The sequence below is a fragment of the Dipodomys spectabilis genome, unplaced genomic scaffold, assembly GCF_019054845.1.
Source record: "Dipodomys spectabilis isolate Male_0828 unplaced genomic scaffold, ASM1905484v1 ptg000157l, whole genome shotgun sequence".
NCBI lineage: Eukaryota > Metazoa > Chordata > Mammalia > Rodentia > Heteromyidae > Dipodomys > Dipodomys spectabilis.
Window position 1 is genome coordinate 3,506,845 of NW_024870834.1, and position 18,581 is coordinate 3,525,425.

The 18,581-nt window shown below is 44.5% G+C and overlaps 1 protein-coding gene across 1 annotated transcript in view; it reads right to left on the minus strand.

Annotated features, from left to right (window-relative positions):
• Ak7 (adenylate kinase 7) overlaps window positions 1-18,581 on the minus strand; it is a 65,886-nt gene that overhangs the window by 34,664 nt on the left and 12,641 nt on the right. Inside the window, exons 5-7 of the mRNA XM_042692814.1 lie at window positions 16,430-16,524; window positions 6,041-6,151; window positions 2,573-2,653 (exon numbers count right to left, since the gene is read on the minus strand). Coding sequence (XP_042548748.1) covers window positions 2,573-2,653; window positions 6,041-6,151; window positions 16,430-16,524 — 287 coding nt within the window. The remainder of the gene's footprint in view (window positions 1-2,572; window positions 2,654-6,040; window positions 6,152-16,429; window positions 16,525-18,581) is intronic.

Here is an 18,581-nt window from a genome sequence, read left to right on the forward strand (position 1 = left end):
CTGTGGCTCAAGTGGTAGAGTGCTAGCCTTGAGCTGAAGAGCTGAGGGACAGTGCCCAGGCCCAGAGTTCAGGCCCCACGACCGGACCCAAAAAAAAAAAAAGAGTCTTATGAACTTTCCTGCCTTGGCTGGCTTTGAACCAGGATTCTCAGATCTCAGCCTCCTGAGTAGCTAAGGTTACAGGTGTGAGCCACCAGTACCTGGCTCAACAATAGTTTTTTTAATTTTTTTTTTGCTGGTCATGGGGCCTGAACCCTGGGCCTGGGTGCTGTCCCTCAGCTCTTCAGCTCAAGACTAGCGCTCTACCACTTGAGCCACAACACCTCTTCTGACTTTTTCTGCTTATGTGGTGCTGAGGAATCGAACCCAGGGTCTCAGGCATGCAAGGCAAGTGCTCTACCACTGAGCCACCTTCCCAGTACCAACAATAATTTTTTTTGGGGGGGGGTCTGGTCATGGGGCCTGAACTCTGGGCCTGGGTGCTGTCCCTCAGCTCTTCAGCCCAAGGCTAGCGTTCTACCACTTGAGCCACAGCGCCACTTTCGGCTTTTTTCTTTTTGCTTATGTGGTGGTGAGGAATGGAACCCAGGGCCTCATGCATGCAAGGCAAGCGCTCTACCATTGAGCCACCTTCCCAGCCCCCCAACAATAATTTTTTAAAAAGAACAAAAAATAAAAAGAGCAAAACAATCCAGTAATCTCCTGTCTACACGTTTCCCTTTTCCTCTCCTTCTCTGCACCCTCACCAGCAAACTTCCTTGCATTATTCCTGCTCTCCCTTTTCAGTTCCTCTCTATCTGTCCCACTTGAACTCCTGTCGGTCCCCCCAAATCCAGCCATCAGTTCTCAGAACTTACCTTACGTCATTACCTGTAGCATTTTTCACAGCTGCTCACATTTGTTCTTTTCTTCTCCTTTCCCCTTCCCTCCTTCCCTCCTTCCCTCCTTCCCTCCCTCCCTCCTTCCCTCCTCCCTCCTTCCCTCCCTCCCTCCCTCTCTCCCTCCCTCTTCCCTCCCTCCTTCCCTCCCTTCCTTCCTTCTTTCCTTCCTGTCTCTTTCTTTTTGCTGGTCCTGAGGCTTGAACTCTGGGCCTGGGCACTGCCCCTGAGCTCTTCTACTCAAGGCTAACACTCTATCACTTGGGCCACAAAGCCACTTCCAGCCTTTTCTGAGTAGTTTATTGGAGACAAGAGTCTCATGGACTTTCCTGCCAGGTCTTGCTTCAAACCACAATCCTCAGATCTCAGCCTCCTAAGTAGTTAGGATTACAGGCATGAGCCACCAGTGCCTGGCCACAGCCTTTCTTTCTAGAAACACTTAACTTGGCTTTTGTAAGAGCCTTTCATGTGTCTGTTCTTACTTCTTGGGCAACCCCGCTCAGCCTCCTTTCCTGGTTCTCTCCAGCCTCCTGGCCAGATGTGAAGAATGATGACTCTGTATTCTGACCTTATATTGTCTCCTATTTTTTGTGGGTTTTTGTTTTGTTTTGTGCCAGTTCTGGGACTTGAACTTAGGGCCAAAGCTAGTGCTCTACCACTTGAGCTACAGCTCCACTTTCAGCTTTTTCTTTTGGTACTTCATTGGAGACAAGAGTCTCACAGACTTTCCTGCCTGGGCTGGTTTTGAACCACAATCCTCAGATGTTAGCCTCCCTAGTAGCTAGGATTGCAAGTGTGAGCCATCAGCAATAGGCCCTCCCCATTCTGGTTAGCTATAACCTACCCTCAGACGCATCCCTGCCAGGATGCACCTTCTCAGATCTGACATACTTAGTATTCATTTCTTATCTCTAGCTCCTTCTCCACCCACTAGAGTGTCAGCTCTACCAGGGCAAGGACTATCCTCAGCATCTGCCACTGCTTCTGGAACATGGTAGGCACCCAGTCATCTTTTGTCTTATAAGAGGGGGTGGAGAGATCTGTTCCTAGGGTGTGAAAACAAGCTCTTGAGAAGGGAAAGAAAGGTGGTGGTTCTAGTCCATGTGCACACACACACACACACACACACAACACACACACACACACACACACACATATATATGTATATATGTATGTATATATATACATATATATATAGTGGATGTACTGAACTATATATAGTGTTATACTGAACTAACCACATCTAGAAGCAATTGGAAAGACTTTCAAATGGCAAATCCTTAGTGTGAAACAATTTATTTACTTATTCAAATTGTATTGTTTTGTGCTGGTCTTGAGGCTTGAACTCAGGGCTTGGGCACTGTTCCTGAGCTTTTGTGCTCAAGGCTAGTGCTCTACCACTTGAAGCCACAGCTTGACTTCTGTCTTTTTGCTGGTTAATTGGACTTTCTTGCCTGGCCTGGCTTTGAACCATGATCCTCAGATCTCAGCCTACTGAGTAGCTAGGATTCTAGACATAAGCTATGGGTTCCTAGTACGTATTTATTTATTTAGAGATAGGGTCTCATTTTGCTCCCCAGATTGGCCTTAAACATGCAATCTTCTTACCTAAGCTTCCTGAGGGCTGGGATTACAGGTGTATACCACTACACCTATCTTGAAAATTACTATGCATAATCATCAAAATATAATACCTTAAAAAAGTTGTGTAAGATGCCTCCTTCCACTCCATACTGAAGTCCTGAAGCAATCACATACGTTGCAAATTTCTTCATCTATTAGATAAAATACAGATAATAGCTAAATATAATATTACTAATCATACTGAACTTGACTGTTTCAGTAGGTAAAATGATCACTGTCGGAAGCCTCACCAACTCCTTCAGGCTTCTTGGGTATTGTTTATGATACAGATTGTACCTCTAAGGGGGTCCAACCACTCTCTATACTCTTTAGGGGTCCCTAGGGCTTTAACTGAACACAAAGAATTCATTTTGTCCCAGACCAGGACTCAAACTCAGTATCTGATGCTTTCATTCATTGGCTGATGATCTACTACTGAGCCTCACCTCAACCTCTGAAAACTTCTTTAAGGCAATGTGAAAGTTTATTAGAAGGTCCATTGCACTATCCATTGCACCATGGAGCCGACTGTGAAAGTATATTAGAAGAAAAATATGACAGAGATGGGCTGGGAGGTTGGCTCAGTGGTAGAGTGCTTGCCTTGTTTGCACGAGGCACCACATAAGCAGAAAAAAGCCAGAAGTGGTGCTGTGGCTCAAGTGGTAGGGTGCTATCCTTGAGCTGAATTGCTGACAGACAGCTCCCAGGCCTAGAGTTCAGCCCCCATGATGACAAAAAAAAAAAAGAAAAGAAAAGTATGACAGAGGAAGCAAGTATGTGGCCTAGACATGCCCATGTGCTCACATGGAAGCCAGCACTTCAGCCCATCTCCGCCATCTTGGTCAGCTTGGGGTAAATAGTAACACTGGAGTCCTTGAAAATGGTTTTCATCTGGCACCAGTTGCTCAAGCCTGTAATCTTAGCTACTCAGGAGGCTGAGAACTGAGATCAGGGTTCAAAGCCAGACTGGGCAGGAAAGTGTGTGAGACTTTTTTTTTTTTGCTGGTCCTGGGGCTTGAACTCAGGCCCTTAGCCTCTTTGTGCTCAAGGCTAATGCTGTACTACTTCAGCTACAATACCACTCAGGTCTTTTTTTCTGAGTAGTTTATTGGAGATAAGAGTCTCATGGACTTTCCTGCCCAGGCTGGCTTTCAACTGTGATCTTCACATCTCAGCCTCTTGAGTAGCTAGGATTACAGGCATGAGCCACTGGCACCCAGCCCTCCCACTTTTTTTTTTGAGACAGAATCTGACTACTTTGCCAGGCTAAACTCAAATTCACAATCCTCCTGCCTCCTGCCTCAGCTTGGGGAGTGCTGGGATTGCGGGCAGGAAGCACTACACCCAGCTCAATGTTGTTTTCTTTGGGAATGTTATACGTGCAATGCTTGTATTCCATTGCCAAAGACAATGTTTTTTCAGTGGGGGCAGAACAGGACCTTTCTGTTCCTTTTGTAATATCCTTGGAGGCCAGCAGGTGTCACCTTAGAACTACTAATTACACACCACTTAAGGCTGCTCTCCCACTAATGGGAGAAATGTAATGAAACCTTTGGAGATTTGGGGTTCTAAACAAGTTAGATGGAGAGGAAGACAGTGGAATGGAGACACCGTAGTAAGGCATTTACCGTATTTCTGGGCACACAGTTGTGCAAATCCTCAATAATTATACTCTTTATTATTAGCAAGGCATTCACTTACAACACTTTTTTATTTATGCATTTATGTGTGTATGTATGTGTGTATATATGTATGTATATATTTTTTGTTGGTAATGGGGGCCTGGGCACTGTCTCTGAGCTCTTTTTGCTCAAGGTTAGCACTCTACCACATTGAGCCACGGAGCTACTTCTGGTTTTCTGGTGGCAAATTGGAGATAAAAGTCTTATGCACGCCAGGTGCCAGTGGCTCATGCCTGTCATCCTAGCTACTCAGGAGGCTGAGATCTGAGGATCACGGTTCAAAGCCAGCCTGGGAAGGAAAGTCTGTAAAACTCTTATCTCCAATAAACCACTAGAAAACCGGAAGTGGCACTGTGGCTCAAGTAGTAGAGCACTCGCCTTGAGCTGAGGAATGCAGGGACAGCGCCCAAGCCCAGAGTTAAGCCCTGCGACTGTCAGGAAAAAAAAAAAAAAGTCTCATGAACTTTCCTGTCCTTGCTGGTTTTGAATCTCCATCTTCAGATCTCAGCCTCCTGAGTAGCTAGGATTACAGGTGTGAGCCACCAGCACCTGGCAACACATCACTTACTTATTTTGTACTTGTGTGTATGTGTGTATGTGTTATTCGCTCACTTTATTCTAAATGCAAATTCTGTATCAGTTACTTCAAAGTCTGACTGCCTCAGTGATAACTTGTCACAAGTTCTATTTATAATGGTAACAGAATTCTAGCAACTCTGATACCTGATATGGCTGGGTAGGGTGGTACATGTCTATAATCCCAGCCATTCAAGAGGTGGAGATAGGAGGATCACAGTCCAAGGCAAGCCCCAGTTGAAAAGTGTCCATCATTTATTTTGATATAAAATTTTATAGTGAGCATGTATGAAAGGGGTCAATTTTGCTGTCATAGAAGCCTAATATGCTATTACTCTATTATTCTTCACATGAGCTCAGCTACAGATATCTTAGGAACCAGTGCCTATTCTATGGAATGATGGAGTTGAAGTCAGGAAAACAAAACAAAACCCAGAGGCTTTGGTGTGTGGTGGATTTTGGTTTAAACCAAGGCTCTACCATATGGCCCCTTTCCTGCTCCACAGGGGGCAGCGATGTGCACAGACAGTCCATGCTGGGAGGACTGCATAGATAAGGCCCAGAAGCCCAACTTCCATGGGCCTGAGCAGATGAATCTCTGAAACCTTCTGTCTTCTGTCTGAGGTTGTAATGTACTGAGCTGTTTTAAGTAAACAATGAGAGGGGCTGGGAAGGTGGCTCAGTGGTAGAGTGCTTGCCTTGCATTCATGAGGCCCTGGGTTCGATTCCTCAGCACCACATAAGCAGAAAAAGCCAGAAGTGGCACTGTGGCTCAAGTGGTAGAGCGCTAGCCTTGAACTGAAGAACTCAGGGACAATGGCCAGACCCTGAGTTCAAGCCCCATGACTGACAAAAAAAAAAAAAAAAAAGAAAGAGAAAACAATGAGCTATTCTGGAAACAGGGGTGAATGTGGTCCCTCCTTTCCCCTGCAGCTCTGAGTTGTCTCTTCTGGATCATGCCACTCACAAGAGGCACAGATCCATCGAGGGCTGAGGGACTAGCTCAGCTGGGGACCTGATATGGTTGGCTAGACCAGAATCTGGGTCACAACCCTTCAGGAGCGCATCTTAGGTCAAATGTGAAAGAGAGACTGTGGATGTAAATACGGGGAACTCAGACAGATGTGGAAGGAGGTGCAGTAATGGCTGTAAAGCCAGGTGCAGTTCTACCCCTCAAACAGTCCTTACAAAAGGGGAAGAGTTACACTGCAGACTAGGGTTCAGTGGAAGTGGACCAGGATAAAGCAGCCCCCACTGGAGCTCTTCTGACTCGACACTTACGTTCTTTCCATATTTGAGAACCATTTTTTCAGCATTTATGTGATCCACAAAATTAGGATGATGCTTTCTTCTCCGATAATCCTCTTCGGTAAACGGAACCTCGGAATCATCCTGTGAGAGAGAAAAGGCCCAGACTTCACATGAGAGGTGGGAACTCTCAGGCAAAGACAAGTTCGTTTAAGCTCAGTCAAAACGGAAAACTCCAGCTTATCATCAGCAGCATCACTATGGTTGACAATAATTCAGAGTGTATTTCCACATAGTTAGTAGGGAGGATTTTGCATATTCCCAACATAGTGTTTGAGCTGATGGCTATACCAATTACCTGACCCAATCACTAGACAGCAAATACATGGCTTGAAATGGACTCCATAAATGGATACAAGTACATGTGTCAATTAAAATAAAAAAACTGTTTAATAGTGATTTAATGTTCTCCAAAGTGCTTTAGTTAATTTTTTTTTTCTTTTTTGAGACAGGGCTCTTAAGATGTAGTGCAGGCTGGCATACAAGTCCCCGGGCAGCCCAAACTAGCCCAAGCTGCTGAGCTGCCCAGCCTCCTGAGTGCTGGGATTACAGGCATGTACTACTGTACTCGATTCAATGTCCATTTTCAGGTTGTAGTGGGGTTTTTTGCTCTTTTCCACACTGCTGCCTCCACTCTCCAGTCAACCATGTTAATAAAGACAGAGCACTTGCCTAGCATGCAGGAGGCTCTTGGTTCCAGCCTCAGCACAATAAGTAAATAACAAATAAATAAATCCATGCGCAAGATGATGCTGAGACTTCAAAACTGCTTACTTTTTTTAAAAGCCCAGACATTTAAAAAATGTAAATAAAACCTTAATATTTAAGAAACAACAACAAAAAGAAGTTTTATAAATAAAACCTTAACATTAAAAAACAACCAAGCCAGGTGCTGGTGGCTCACACCTGTAATCCTAGCTGTAATCCTACTCAGGAAGTTGAGCTCTGAGGATCAGGGTTCAAAACCAGCTGGGCAGGAAAGTCCATGAGAAGTTAATTTCCAATTAACCACCAGAAAACTTGAAGTGGCACTGTGACTCAAAGTGGTAGAGCACTAACCTTGAGCACAAAAGCTCATGGACACCACCTAGGCCCTGAGTTTACGACCAACAAAAACAACGAAAAAGCTTTGTAAATAAAATCATTGTTGTTGTTAGTCATGGGGTTTGAACTCTGGGCCTAGGCACTGTCCCTCAGCTCTTCAGCTCAAAGCTAGCACTCTACCAATTGAGCCATAGCGCCACTTCCAGTTTTCTAGTGGTTTATTGGAGATAAGAGTTTCACAGGACTTTCCTGCCCAGGCTGGCTTTGAGGCGAAATCCTCATATATCAGCCTCCTGAGTAGCTAGGATTATAGGCGTGAGCCACCAACATCGGGCTAAAATCTTAACATTAAACAATAAGAACAAAAACCTTGGGACAACACCAAGGTCCCAAGTTCAACACTTAGGACTGCCATGAGAAAACAAACAAAACAGCCGGGCACCGGTGGCTCATGCCTGATTTAATACTAGCTACTCAGGAGGCTGAGATCTGAGAATCGCGGTTCAAAGCCAGCCTGGGCAGGAAAGTCCGTGAGACTCCTATCTCCAATAAACCACTAGAAAATTGGAAGTGGTGCTGTGGCTCAAGCAGTAGTGCGCTCGCCTTGAGCTGAAGAGCAGAGGGACAGTGCCCAAGCCCAGAGTTCAAGCCCCAAGACCGACCCCTCCCAAAAAAAGAAAAAAAAACAAAACAAAGCCAAAAACCCCCCACTGCTTATTAAAAAGTTAAGCTGATTTTGGTTTATCTTTTCTTTTTTATTTTCAGTGCTAAGCTGGAACCCAGGACCTCCTGTTAGGTAGGTGCTCTACCACCAAGTTGCATCCCAGCCCTCATGCTGGAGAGACATTTCTGACAGCCCACTGTGCTGTGTGTGCATCACATTTAGTCTCTCCACAGCTCACAGAGAAATGCATATGAAATAACAAACTTACCGTCTATTCAAGAATCAAAGAGGGAAATGGAGAGCCTTGCCTTAGACCGTCTCTAAACCCATTCTCACGTAGAGGTCCTTCAGAGAGCAGGACTTTAAAGCTAAAGTGATCTTTATGGACCCTGTCCATCAGAGCACTTTGGTCCAAGTTAAGTCACCATAGCACGTGAGCCCAGAGTTTTCTGGAAATGAATCCAAGGGGCAGCGGAAACACAGGGCAAGGACGTTGGTAAGGCACACAATTGCACTCAGGAGTGCAAGAGAAGGAAGCCCTGGATGACGGCCAAGCTGAGAGCTCTTGAGTTCCTGGAACCTCGTGGCAGCTCTGTCCAAGCTGGTAGGCAAGAGCCAAAGGACTGGGGTTTGCTGGCCATGCTGAGTGGAAGGTTTTAAGCTTCTCAAACGGGGCTGACACATGAACTGCTCCATAAAACCATCTCCCACAGTGCAGTGGAAGATGGATTGGAAGGAAGCAATAGCAGCCAATAGGATTTTATTAGTCAAGGGAAGGGAGTGCTGAGGCTTGGGCTGCATAGTTGCCATGGCTACAAAGAGAACCAGTTGGGATTATGGTCCATTTCAGATGATGGATCTACAGGATTTATTGAAGGATGGATGGATGGATGGAAAGCAGCAGGAGACCAACTACTCAGAGGGGGATGGTGCCCTTGCAAGAAAGACAGGGAACTGGCTTTTGAGGGGAAGATCAAGTTAATCCACTCCCTGCTAAGCAGACATAGTAGATACTTGTGGATACAGATTGTAAACCAGATGCGACTACAGAGTGTTCATTGTTCTGAGCTGGATAGGGAAGACACTATTCCCAAACTCTGATTTTGATGAACCATCACCTATCAGTCAGGCGCCTTCCTACCAGGAAGGAAACAGCTTCATTCAAAGTGAGTAATTTGAGGAGGGCTTAACAACAGGGCTATTTACAAAGCCTTGGGCAGGGTGTGGGGAAGCCACACAGCCTAGATCTGGGAACAGCATACTCCATTCCAAGGTCCAAGAGTGTCAAGGGATCAAGTGATCATCAGAGCTGCAGACCAAGCTAGGTGCCTGCCTTGAGCAGTGGCTTGGCCTGAAGATGGCCCAGTAGCATTGTTGCAGAAGAGAGGCCGGCATAGACACCGTGACCTCATTCATTTCTGTTCTTCTACCTTCGTATCAGGGATCCGCATTGGCAAGCACCAGTTGGGAGCAAAGGACTGGGTAGCTACAGGTCAGGGCAGGGTGGGGAATACAGGGGTGGATCTGCAAGGGCAGACAGAAAACCCAGAACACAGCCATTTTAGTAGCTTGGGTAGTCTTTGTCTTCTCAGCACGACCCAGGGAAACTCTTGGCTTTTTGTCATCACAATCTGTTGTAGGCAATTCCAAATTTCTACTGACCCAAGGCATGGAGTGTCCACCACCTTCAGGGGGTGCTAGAGTTACCTCAGTTGGAACACTGTTAAAGACTGGCATTGCACATCAGGTCTAACCACAGGGCTGCTGTGAGGCCACTTTTCACGGTAACAGAGTTGAAGACACAACTTTTATAAGGTCATGAGTTAGTGATTCTTTTCCCCCAACTTAGTGATGCCTGCTTTATGTAGAACTAGTTTCTTTAATGGCTACCATTTCTTGGATGATGACAAAAACACGGAGGTAGAGAATGGAAGACAGAAAGTGAAAAGGTTTTTCTAGGTTACCCAGAGCTCTTCAGTTCCTGGAACCTCGTGGCAGCTCTGTCTGTGGATTGTGCAAGAGAGTTTTTTTTTTTTTTTACATTTATAGTGATTCCTCTTTCTGATTAAGGGAGCTCCAGCTAGATTCTGTTGTTTGAAAACAAAGAACCTGTTCAGATCACCCTGCCTTCAAATGGATGCCAGCGGCCTCCCCTAGACTTGCTGGGGACAAGCATGTTTGTGTCTTATAGAGCTAATCTTCTCCATCTACTACCTCCCTAACTGTGTCCTCAAGTGTTGTACTACTTGAGCCATACCTTCAGCCCTCCTTCGATTATTTCAAAGCAAAATTCAAACAGGATCTTTTTTTTTTTTTGTCGGTTGTGGGGTATGAACTCTTTTTTTTTTTTTTTTTTTTTTTCAGGTAAGGGGTAGGTTTATTCAGTAGACCTGCTGGGACCAGGCAAGGTTGGCACTCCACGCGGCTGGGAAAGGCCTGGGAAAGAGTGAGAGCTGGGAAAGAGAGGAAAGAGAAAGAAAAGAGCTAGAAAAGAGCAGAGAGAGCTAGAAAAGAGCAGAGAGAGCGTCTGGGCCTGGGGTAGGCCTTATCTAGGGTATGGGCAGAGAAAGGTTTAGCCACATCAAATTCAGATGTGACCTCAGCGGATGCAGATGTGATCTCTTCCAGGTGTCCCAGTTGCCTAGGTAACGCAGGTACTGGGTGGAGACTTTGCTGCGAGGAGGGTGGAGTCTGCCCACCATCCAGGAGCGGACCTTATTTTCCAGCCTTTAATAATCATGAAATAGGGTGCGGATTCTCTCTGGTTACTTCCTGCTGACAAGGGGCGTTGACAATAGGGGTAAAAAGCTAGAATTTGGTCCCCTCCCAGAGAAAGCAGTGAGCAGCAGCTGTCCCTTGGTGGCGTGTGTCCTTAGATGAAGTCTGGAGAAGTCTCGTGAGCATTGAGTGTCTTCAGCTCTTCAGCTCAAGGCTAACGCTCTACCACTTAAGCCACAGCACCATTTCTGGCTTTTTCTGCTTATATGGTGCTGAGAAATCGAACCCAGGGCCTCATGCATGCAAAGCAAGCGCTCTACCACTGAGCCACCTTCCCAGACCCATCAAACAGAATCATTTTACCCATGGATATATCATTAATCTCATTACTGATGAATTAATCAGCTCTTCAACTATTTAACATTATTAGTTCTGACCTATGAAATCCATCCCTATGTATTCTGTAAACTGTAACAGTTAAAATTTCACTTTTCAGTTTATGTATAATCTATCTGGCATTGGCTTTTTGTGTGGAGAGAGAGAGAATTTGGGAGAGAGGTGACAGAAATGTTCTACCTATTTGTTTATGTACTTATTTTTTTGACAATGTTTTGCTATGGAGCTCAGGCTGTCCTTGAACTCAGTCTCCTGCTGCCTTAGCCTTTTGACTGCCAGGTTGCCTGAATTGCCACCCCAGGCAAAGTGACCCTGATTGCCGTGGTTGTTTCATAACTATGCATTTGTCAAATGCAGAGCTATATAGTTCATCATTTTACTGTATAGATTACAACTTAATAAATGTGATTTTTATAACTCATTCTTAGCCTTCTATCCTCCTATGGCGCTATACCAAAATGCTAGCCTGCTGCATATATAAATGCAATTTATGTCATGTCAATCATGTTATCAATGATATCTTACTGTTTGTAAATATCTGACTTTGAATTGGTGGATTTATTAGTGCTGAGACACCTCCTCCCCCGCCACACACACACTGAGAAAACAATACAACCCAGCCAGCAGTCAGTTTTGTGAGAATATAAAGAATAACCCAATGGGAAGACCAGGTGACTAAAACCCAAACCACCAGTTGTCTTCTGATCAGTAAATCAAATCACAGAAATATAAGAAATATGAGAAAGCTAGGAAATATAACACCTCCACAAACCAGCAATTATATAGACACACACACACACACACACACACACACACACACACACACACACACACAACACAATTAGAATGACTGCAAAGGGGAGAACACCTCACATGCCCAGCTCAAAGGAATGATGATCAGAATGTCCAACTCCATGAAAGAGAGCACTTATAAGCAATAGATGAAAACAAAGGGAATACAGATCGTTAACAGAAGTCAATGAGAATACAGATTAGAAAGCTAAATGAATGCCAAGCAAATGCAAATAAACAGAGAATACAGCTAAACAATTAAACAGGATAAGGGAAGATGAAGATAAACAAAAAAAATGAGGTAAAAAAAGTCAGTGCATACCTGTAACCCTAGCAACTCAGGAGTCTGAGATCTGGGGATTGAGAGTCAAAGCCATCCCGGGCAGGAAGTCCATGAGACTCTTATCTCCAATTAAGCACCAGAAAACTGGAAGTGGCACTATGGCTCAACTGGTAGAGGGCTTGCCTTGAGCTGAAGAGCTCCGGGACAGCTCCCAGGCCTAGTTCAGGCCTCAAGACAAAAAAAAAAAAAAAAAGTCAGTGCAAAATCTGAAAGAGGATCTCAGTAAAGACAGAAATCCTGGGAAAAAAATCAAATTGAACCCTAAAGATGAAAGAAAAAATCAAAAACTTTTCTGGCAGTAGATGAAATAGAAGACAGAAGCCTGTGGCTCACGCCTATAATCCTAGCTACTCAGGAGGCTGAGATCTGAGGATCGTGGTTCAAAGCCAGTCCAGGCAGGAAAGTAGTCCATGAGACTCTTATCTCCAATTAACCACCAGAAAACTGGAAGTGGTGCTGTGGCTCAAGTGGTAGAGTGCTTGCCTTGAGCTGAAGAGCTCAGGGACAGTGCCCATGACCGACAGAAAGGAAGAAAGGAAGAAAGAAGGAAAGAAGGAAGGAAGGAAGGAGAGAAAAAAAGAAAGGAAGGAAGGAAGAAAGGAAAAGAAAAGAAAAGAAATAGGAGACAGAAGCTGGGCAAGAAAGAAAGAAAGAGAGAGAGAGAAAGAAAAGAAGAAAACAAAGAAAGGAAAAGAAAAGAAATAGGAGACAGAAGCTGGGCACTGATAGCTTACACCTGTAATCCTCGATACTCAGGAGGCTGAGATATTAGGTTCACCACTGGAAGCCAGCCCGAGCAGAAAAGTCCCAGTGAGACTCTTACTTCCAATTAACCACTCAAAAACTGGAAGTGGAGCTGTGGCCCAATGTAGTAGAGTTATCCTTGAGCAAAAGAGCTCAGGGACAGTGCCCAGGCCCTGAGTTTAAGCCCCATTACTGACAAAAAAGCAATAGAAGACAGAATCTCATAGCTTGATTACAGAACACACATAGAAAAAGCAGAACAACATTTAGAAAAAAATATCAATGAAGCTGGGCAGCAGTGGCTCACAGTTAAAATCCTAGCTACTCAGTAGGCTGAGAGCTAAGGATCATAGTTTGAAGCATCCTAGGCAGGAAAAGTCTGTGAGACTCTTATCTCCAGTTAAGTACCAGAAGAGCTGGAAGTAAAGCAATGGCTCAAGGGGTAGTGCCTAAAGGGGGAAATAAATCTCAGGTACAATGCTTAGGCTCTGAGTTCAAGCTCTAGGACCAGCTGTATGTATATCTAGAACTATAGATCTAGCTGTAGATCTATAGATCTATATAAGTATAGATATTTATAAATAGATTTATCTATATATTTAGATAAGTATAGATATTTACCTAGCTATAGATCTATAGGATATAGGTATAGATATCCCAAACATACAAATGATGGGCACATAAGAAGTGGAGGAGATGATAGCTAAGGGTATAGGAATTATATTGAACAGAGTAATAGCAGAAAGCTTCCCAGATCTTGAGAAAGAAAACCCCATCCGTGTACAAAAGGCTTTTTTCTTTTGATGGTCGTGGGGCCTGAACTCTGGGCCTGGGAACTGTCCCTCCGCTCTTCAGCTGAAGGATAGTCTCTACCACTAGAACCATAGCACCACTTCTGGCTTTTTTTTTTTTTTTTGCTTATGTGGTGCTGATGAATCAAATGCAGGGCCTCATGCATGAGAGGCAACCACTCTACCACTGAGCCACCTTCCCAGCCTGTGTACCAAAGGCTTTTAGAACACCCAGTAGTAGGGACTGGGAAGGTGGCTCAGTGGTAAAGTGCTTTCCTCACATGCATGAGGCCCTGGGTTCAATTCCTCAGCACCATAAGCAGAAAAAGCTTGAAGTGACACTGTGGTGGCTCAAGTGGTAGAGTGCTAGCCTTGAGCTGAAGAGCTGAGGGACAGCACCCAGGTCCAGAATTCAGGCCCCACGACTGACAAAAAAAAAGAACACCAAGTAGACCTAAAAAAGCCTCCTCACCACATATTAAAGGCAAAACAACAAGTATGGAGAACAAGAAAAGAATACTGAAAGCTACAAGAGAGAAAGGCATGCCACTTGTAATAGGAAACTCATCAGAATAACAGCAGATTTCCAAACAGAAACCTTAAAAGCAAGAGAGCTTGGAATGATGTATTTCAGTGAAAGTTATTAACTGCCAACACAGAACATTCAAAGGAAAAATGAAAATTCCATGACAAAAATTAAAGCAATTAATCACTACTAAGTTAACACTACAGAAGATACTTAAAGTCATTCTGAACTCAGAAGATCAATGTAAACATGAACAAGAAGAGAGAACAAGTCCCAGCAGACAAATCCCAGAAGATGAGTCAATAAGCATAGGAAGAATAGGAAAGAATTTAACACCAAAATTGGAATAAAAATGGCAGAAACTACTTACATATCTTTAATTTTAATATCCAATAATAAGGGATTCAATTCTCTAATCAAAGGCATAGAATGGAAGCTGGACGGCAGTGGTTCATGCCTATAATCCTTGCTACTCAGGAGACTGAGCTCTGAAGATCAAGGCTCAAAACTAGCCTGGAGGTGGAAAGATAAGTGAGAGTTTTCTCCAATTAACCAGCAAAGAGCCATCAATAGAGGTGTGGCTTAAATGGTAGAGTGCCAGCTGTGAGCAAAAAAGCCACTCAAGAATGTAAGGTACTGTGGTACTGCATTCAATCCCCAGCACAACAAAACAGAAAAAAAAATAGAATGGAAAATTGAACCAAAAAGCAAGACCTGACCATCTGTTGTCTAGAAGAAATACATCTATCAGACAAAAACAACACTGGCTTAGGGTGAAAGGTTGGAAAAAAGATCTTCCAAATAAATGGACCCAAAGGCAGGCAGGAGTAACTTACTCACATCTGATGAAGTATATTTTAAATCAAAACTAGTCAGAAGAGACAAAGAAGGTCACTTAATAAATGGAGCTCTCCCTCAAGAGGGCATAGCAGGGCTGGGAAGGTGGCTCAGTGATAGAGTCCTTGCCTAGCATGCATGAGGCCCTGAGTTCAATTTCTCAGCTCCACATAAACAGAAAAAGTCAGAAGTGGTGCTGTGGCTCAAGTGGTAGAGCACTAGCCTTGTGCTGAAGAGCTCAGGGACAGCTGCCAGGCCCAGAGTTCAAGCCCCATGACTGACAAAAAAAAAAAAAAAGAGGACATAGAAATTGCTAGCATTTATGTGCTGGATGTCAGTTCAACACTTGCCTAGCAAGCGTGAGGCTGTGAATTCAAACCCCCTAAAGACAGAGAGAGACTCACAAGGGGACTCACAGGCCTGCTGCCATTGTAATGCGGCACATTTCTTTATAGTAAACTTCATGCTCACACTATGAAGTACAGTACAGTAAGTACATAAAACAGCAGCCGCGACAGCGTCATACGCACATCCTACCCACTCTTAATTGTGTGAGCTTCACTTTCATCTCCTGGCATGCAGGGAGCTGGGACAAACGCCATTACAAGATGGCGCCCAACTCCTTTCAGCTTAGAGGTAAACAACTCCATATTAGGCAAGTGCTTGGCGGGGCTGCGAGTCCCCAGCTGTGCGCATGCGCCATCATTATGAATCCTGAGCCAATCCCGTGACACCTGGTGACGGCAAAAGGCGGACAGCCAATCCTGAAGCGACCCGTGTTCCAAACCCTATATAAGCGGCTGTATTTCCTTGCTCGCTCTCTTGCGCTCAAGCTCTCCCTTCAACTAAAAGGCTCTCCAATAAAGTGTGATCTGAGAAGACTCCTGGTGTGGTGGTCGTTCTTCCTCGCTGGCCGAGAAGGCGTTCGCCGCACTGGCAGCTCAGTGGCTTGTATCAACCAGAGACCCCCAGTGCGCTAGGATTTGGGGCAGCTCTCGTATCTTGAGGCCACAGCAGGTTTTCACCTGGGACCACCAGCTCGTGGACCAAAACATAGTTAAGAGGCTCGTGACTATTTTACCAGGCAGCATTTCTAAGTTCTTAGTAAGGGCTAGGTGCCTGTGGCTCATGCCTGTAATTGTAGCTACTCAGGAGGCTGAGATCTGAGGATCATGGTTCAAAGCCAGCCTGGGCAGGAAAGTCCATGAGACTCTTATCTTCAATTAACCACCAGAAAACTGGAAGTGGTACTGAGAGGCACAATGTGGTAGAGCCCTAGCCATGAGCTCATGGACAGCTTCCAGGCACTGAGTTCAAGGCCCAAGATCAACACCCCCTCCACCCCCCCCCCCCAAAAAAAAAGTTCTTAGTGGTGTAGTTCACAGTGGCCTTTCTTAGAAGTGTGTGTGCTGAGAGTCAGGGAGCTATGTAGAGTGCCTGGAACAGGCTGCAGCTCAGGGGTGAGGCCCAGACCACATGCGTAGAGGAGCCTCCGCTGTCTACTTACCGGGTCCAGAGGTTTGGATCGGGCCCACGTCATCACCGTGGAAAGTAAAATAAACACCTTCCGCTTTTCAAAATGGGCGACTTCCTCATTCAGGGCTGGAGGACCAAAATGCAGAGCAGTTATTGGAACCGTGCCGAAATTGGTTTTGAAATTTTGTGTATGGCCTGGTTAGGAAGATCTGAACTTCCTTCCAGGAACATGAGAGCATCTGGATGAGGTTCAGTGCTCTATCATCTGAGCCACACTGACAGCACTTTTGGCTTTGTTTTTGTGAAACAGGGTCTCATATCTTTGTACCCAGGGCTTGGACCATGCTTAGGATTCTAATACATTCAAAAATAATTTAGTAATTTTTTCAAAAGAATAGTTTAATCCTGAAAATAATATATATTAATTGTAGAAAAGAAAGAAAATCTAAGAATTTTGCATCCTGTACAATGATAAAGTGTGCAGAAAAAGAGCCTGAGTGGGCAGTCAGGCCAAAGGCCCCTTCCCATAGAGGTTCTACATTCCCCAGCTGGGCTCCGAGCATCTGTGTGCATGTAAGTTCCTGGCCCACTGTTCCCAGGAAGACTTGTGTATGAACAGTGGACTGGTTGGATCCCAGAAGTGTGAGCCAGAATGGACACCAGGGGGGCTAAAAGACACGTGGAGTGCTCATGCTCACACTAAGAAGTATAGTGTAGTAAGTACATAAAACGGCACAGTGATAGCATCATGCTCTCTTGTGGAGCCTCCGATTGGGGCTGGGAACTGATAGGCCATCAGACTCTCCCATGATGGCCAGTCCTGTGGCTCTGTCCTAAAGACACCTTATTAACCCCAGCACCATGCACCCTGGGTGGTCCCCTCCCACGGGACACCCCCTCTTTTTCGTCAATAAATCTTTGCCATTTACTTCTTCCTTTGTGTCTGTGGATGTTGACATTTCCCATGATTGCTATCCTCCCCCGCCCCATCTCCCCACTCAACTGATTAAAGGGTCTCTGACTATACTTCCTTGGACGTGAACACCTTGGTATCTCAAAAGCATACAATCCAGTTAAAACCTTTCCTCCAAATACAGAACTCAAATGTTCTTAATTATGTAAAGCTCTTTATTAGAAGAAGCAAGAAAGCAGTTGAGACACTGTCTGTCTTCCTGTGTTGGGAATCAAACTCAGGGCTCACACAAGTTAGACAAGCCTCTGTGACCAAGCCACATCTTCAGTTCCACAGAAGCACTTTGAGTGTTAAGAGTAGTTTATAAGTCCCTTTGGGGAAGCAAGGCTGAGGTAGAAAGAAAATTCAGGGAATTCTTTCTCCTATTGTAAACCCTATTATGCTTTTTAATTTTCAAAACATGTTGAGGTTGTAGTTCAGAAAAAAATGATTAAAAATTTAAGAGAAAATGGTAGGCATACACTAAGAGATAAATCAATTTTTAAACCTGGCACAAAATGAGGGCTGGATAAACACTAGCTCTGATGATTACTTTATGTGCTACCAATAAATGTGAGCTGTAAATATTTGCTAAGGGATAACATGCAGAAAGTAGGCTTCCAATAACTTCTCTTCCAAATGATGACAGTATTTTTACAGTTTTAAACATCTGTGTTCATCAAAGCTGTGGTGCCTATGGATATCTGATCATATAAAGTAATATTTATTGAAATAAACTTCAGGAAATGGAAACGAGGTTTTTTTTGTTGCTGGTTTTTTTGGCTTGTTTGTTTTTGTTTTTGTTTTTTCAGAAAAGAGTTTATGAGGTGGGGGAGAGCAAACTGCCAGCCTGCACAAGATGGAGGCATGCAGAGACAGAGGGAAAGGAGAGGAAAAAAGGGAAAAAGAGTGTTTTTGTTTTCTTTTCTTTTCATCTCATTCGTCCATTTATCTGTCTTTGGGAGGGTTAAGGGAGCTCAGAAATGGAGGGACAAGGGGTAAACAGATTCAGCAGTGGTACACTAGACACTGTTGAAAATGAACTCATGGGTGGGGACAGGAGAGGAAAACTGGAGACAGCAAAGGAAGGGGTGACAGTGTCCCAAAAGAGATGTACTCGTTATGCCTTACATAACTGTAACCCCTTTGTATACTACCTCTATAGGAACAAGTTAAAAAAGAAAAAAATCTGTGTTCATGCTTGTGATTTGTGTTTCACTGAACGAGAGCT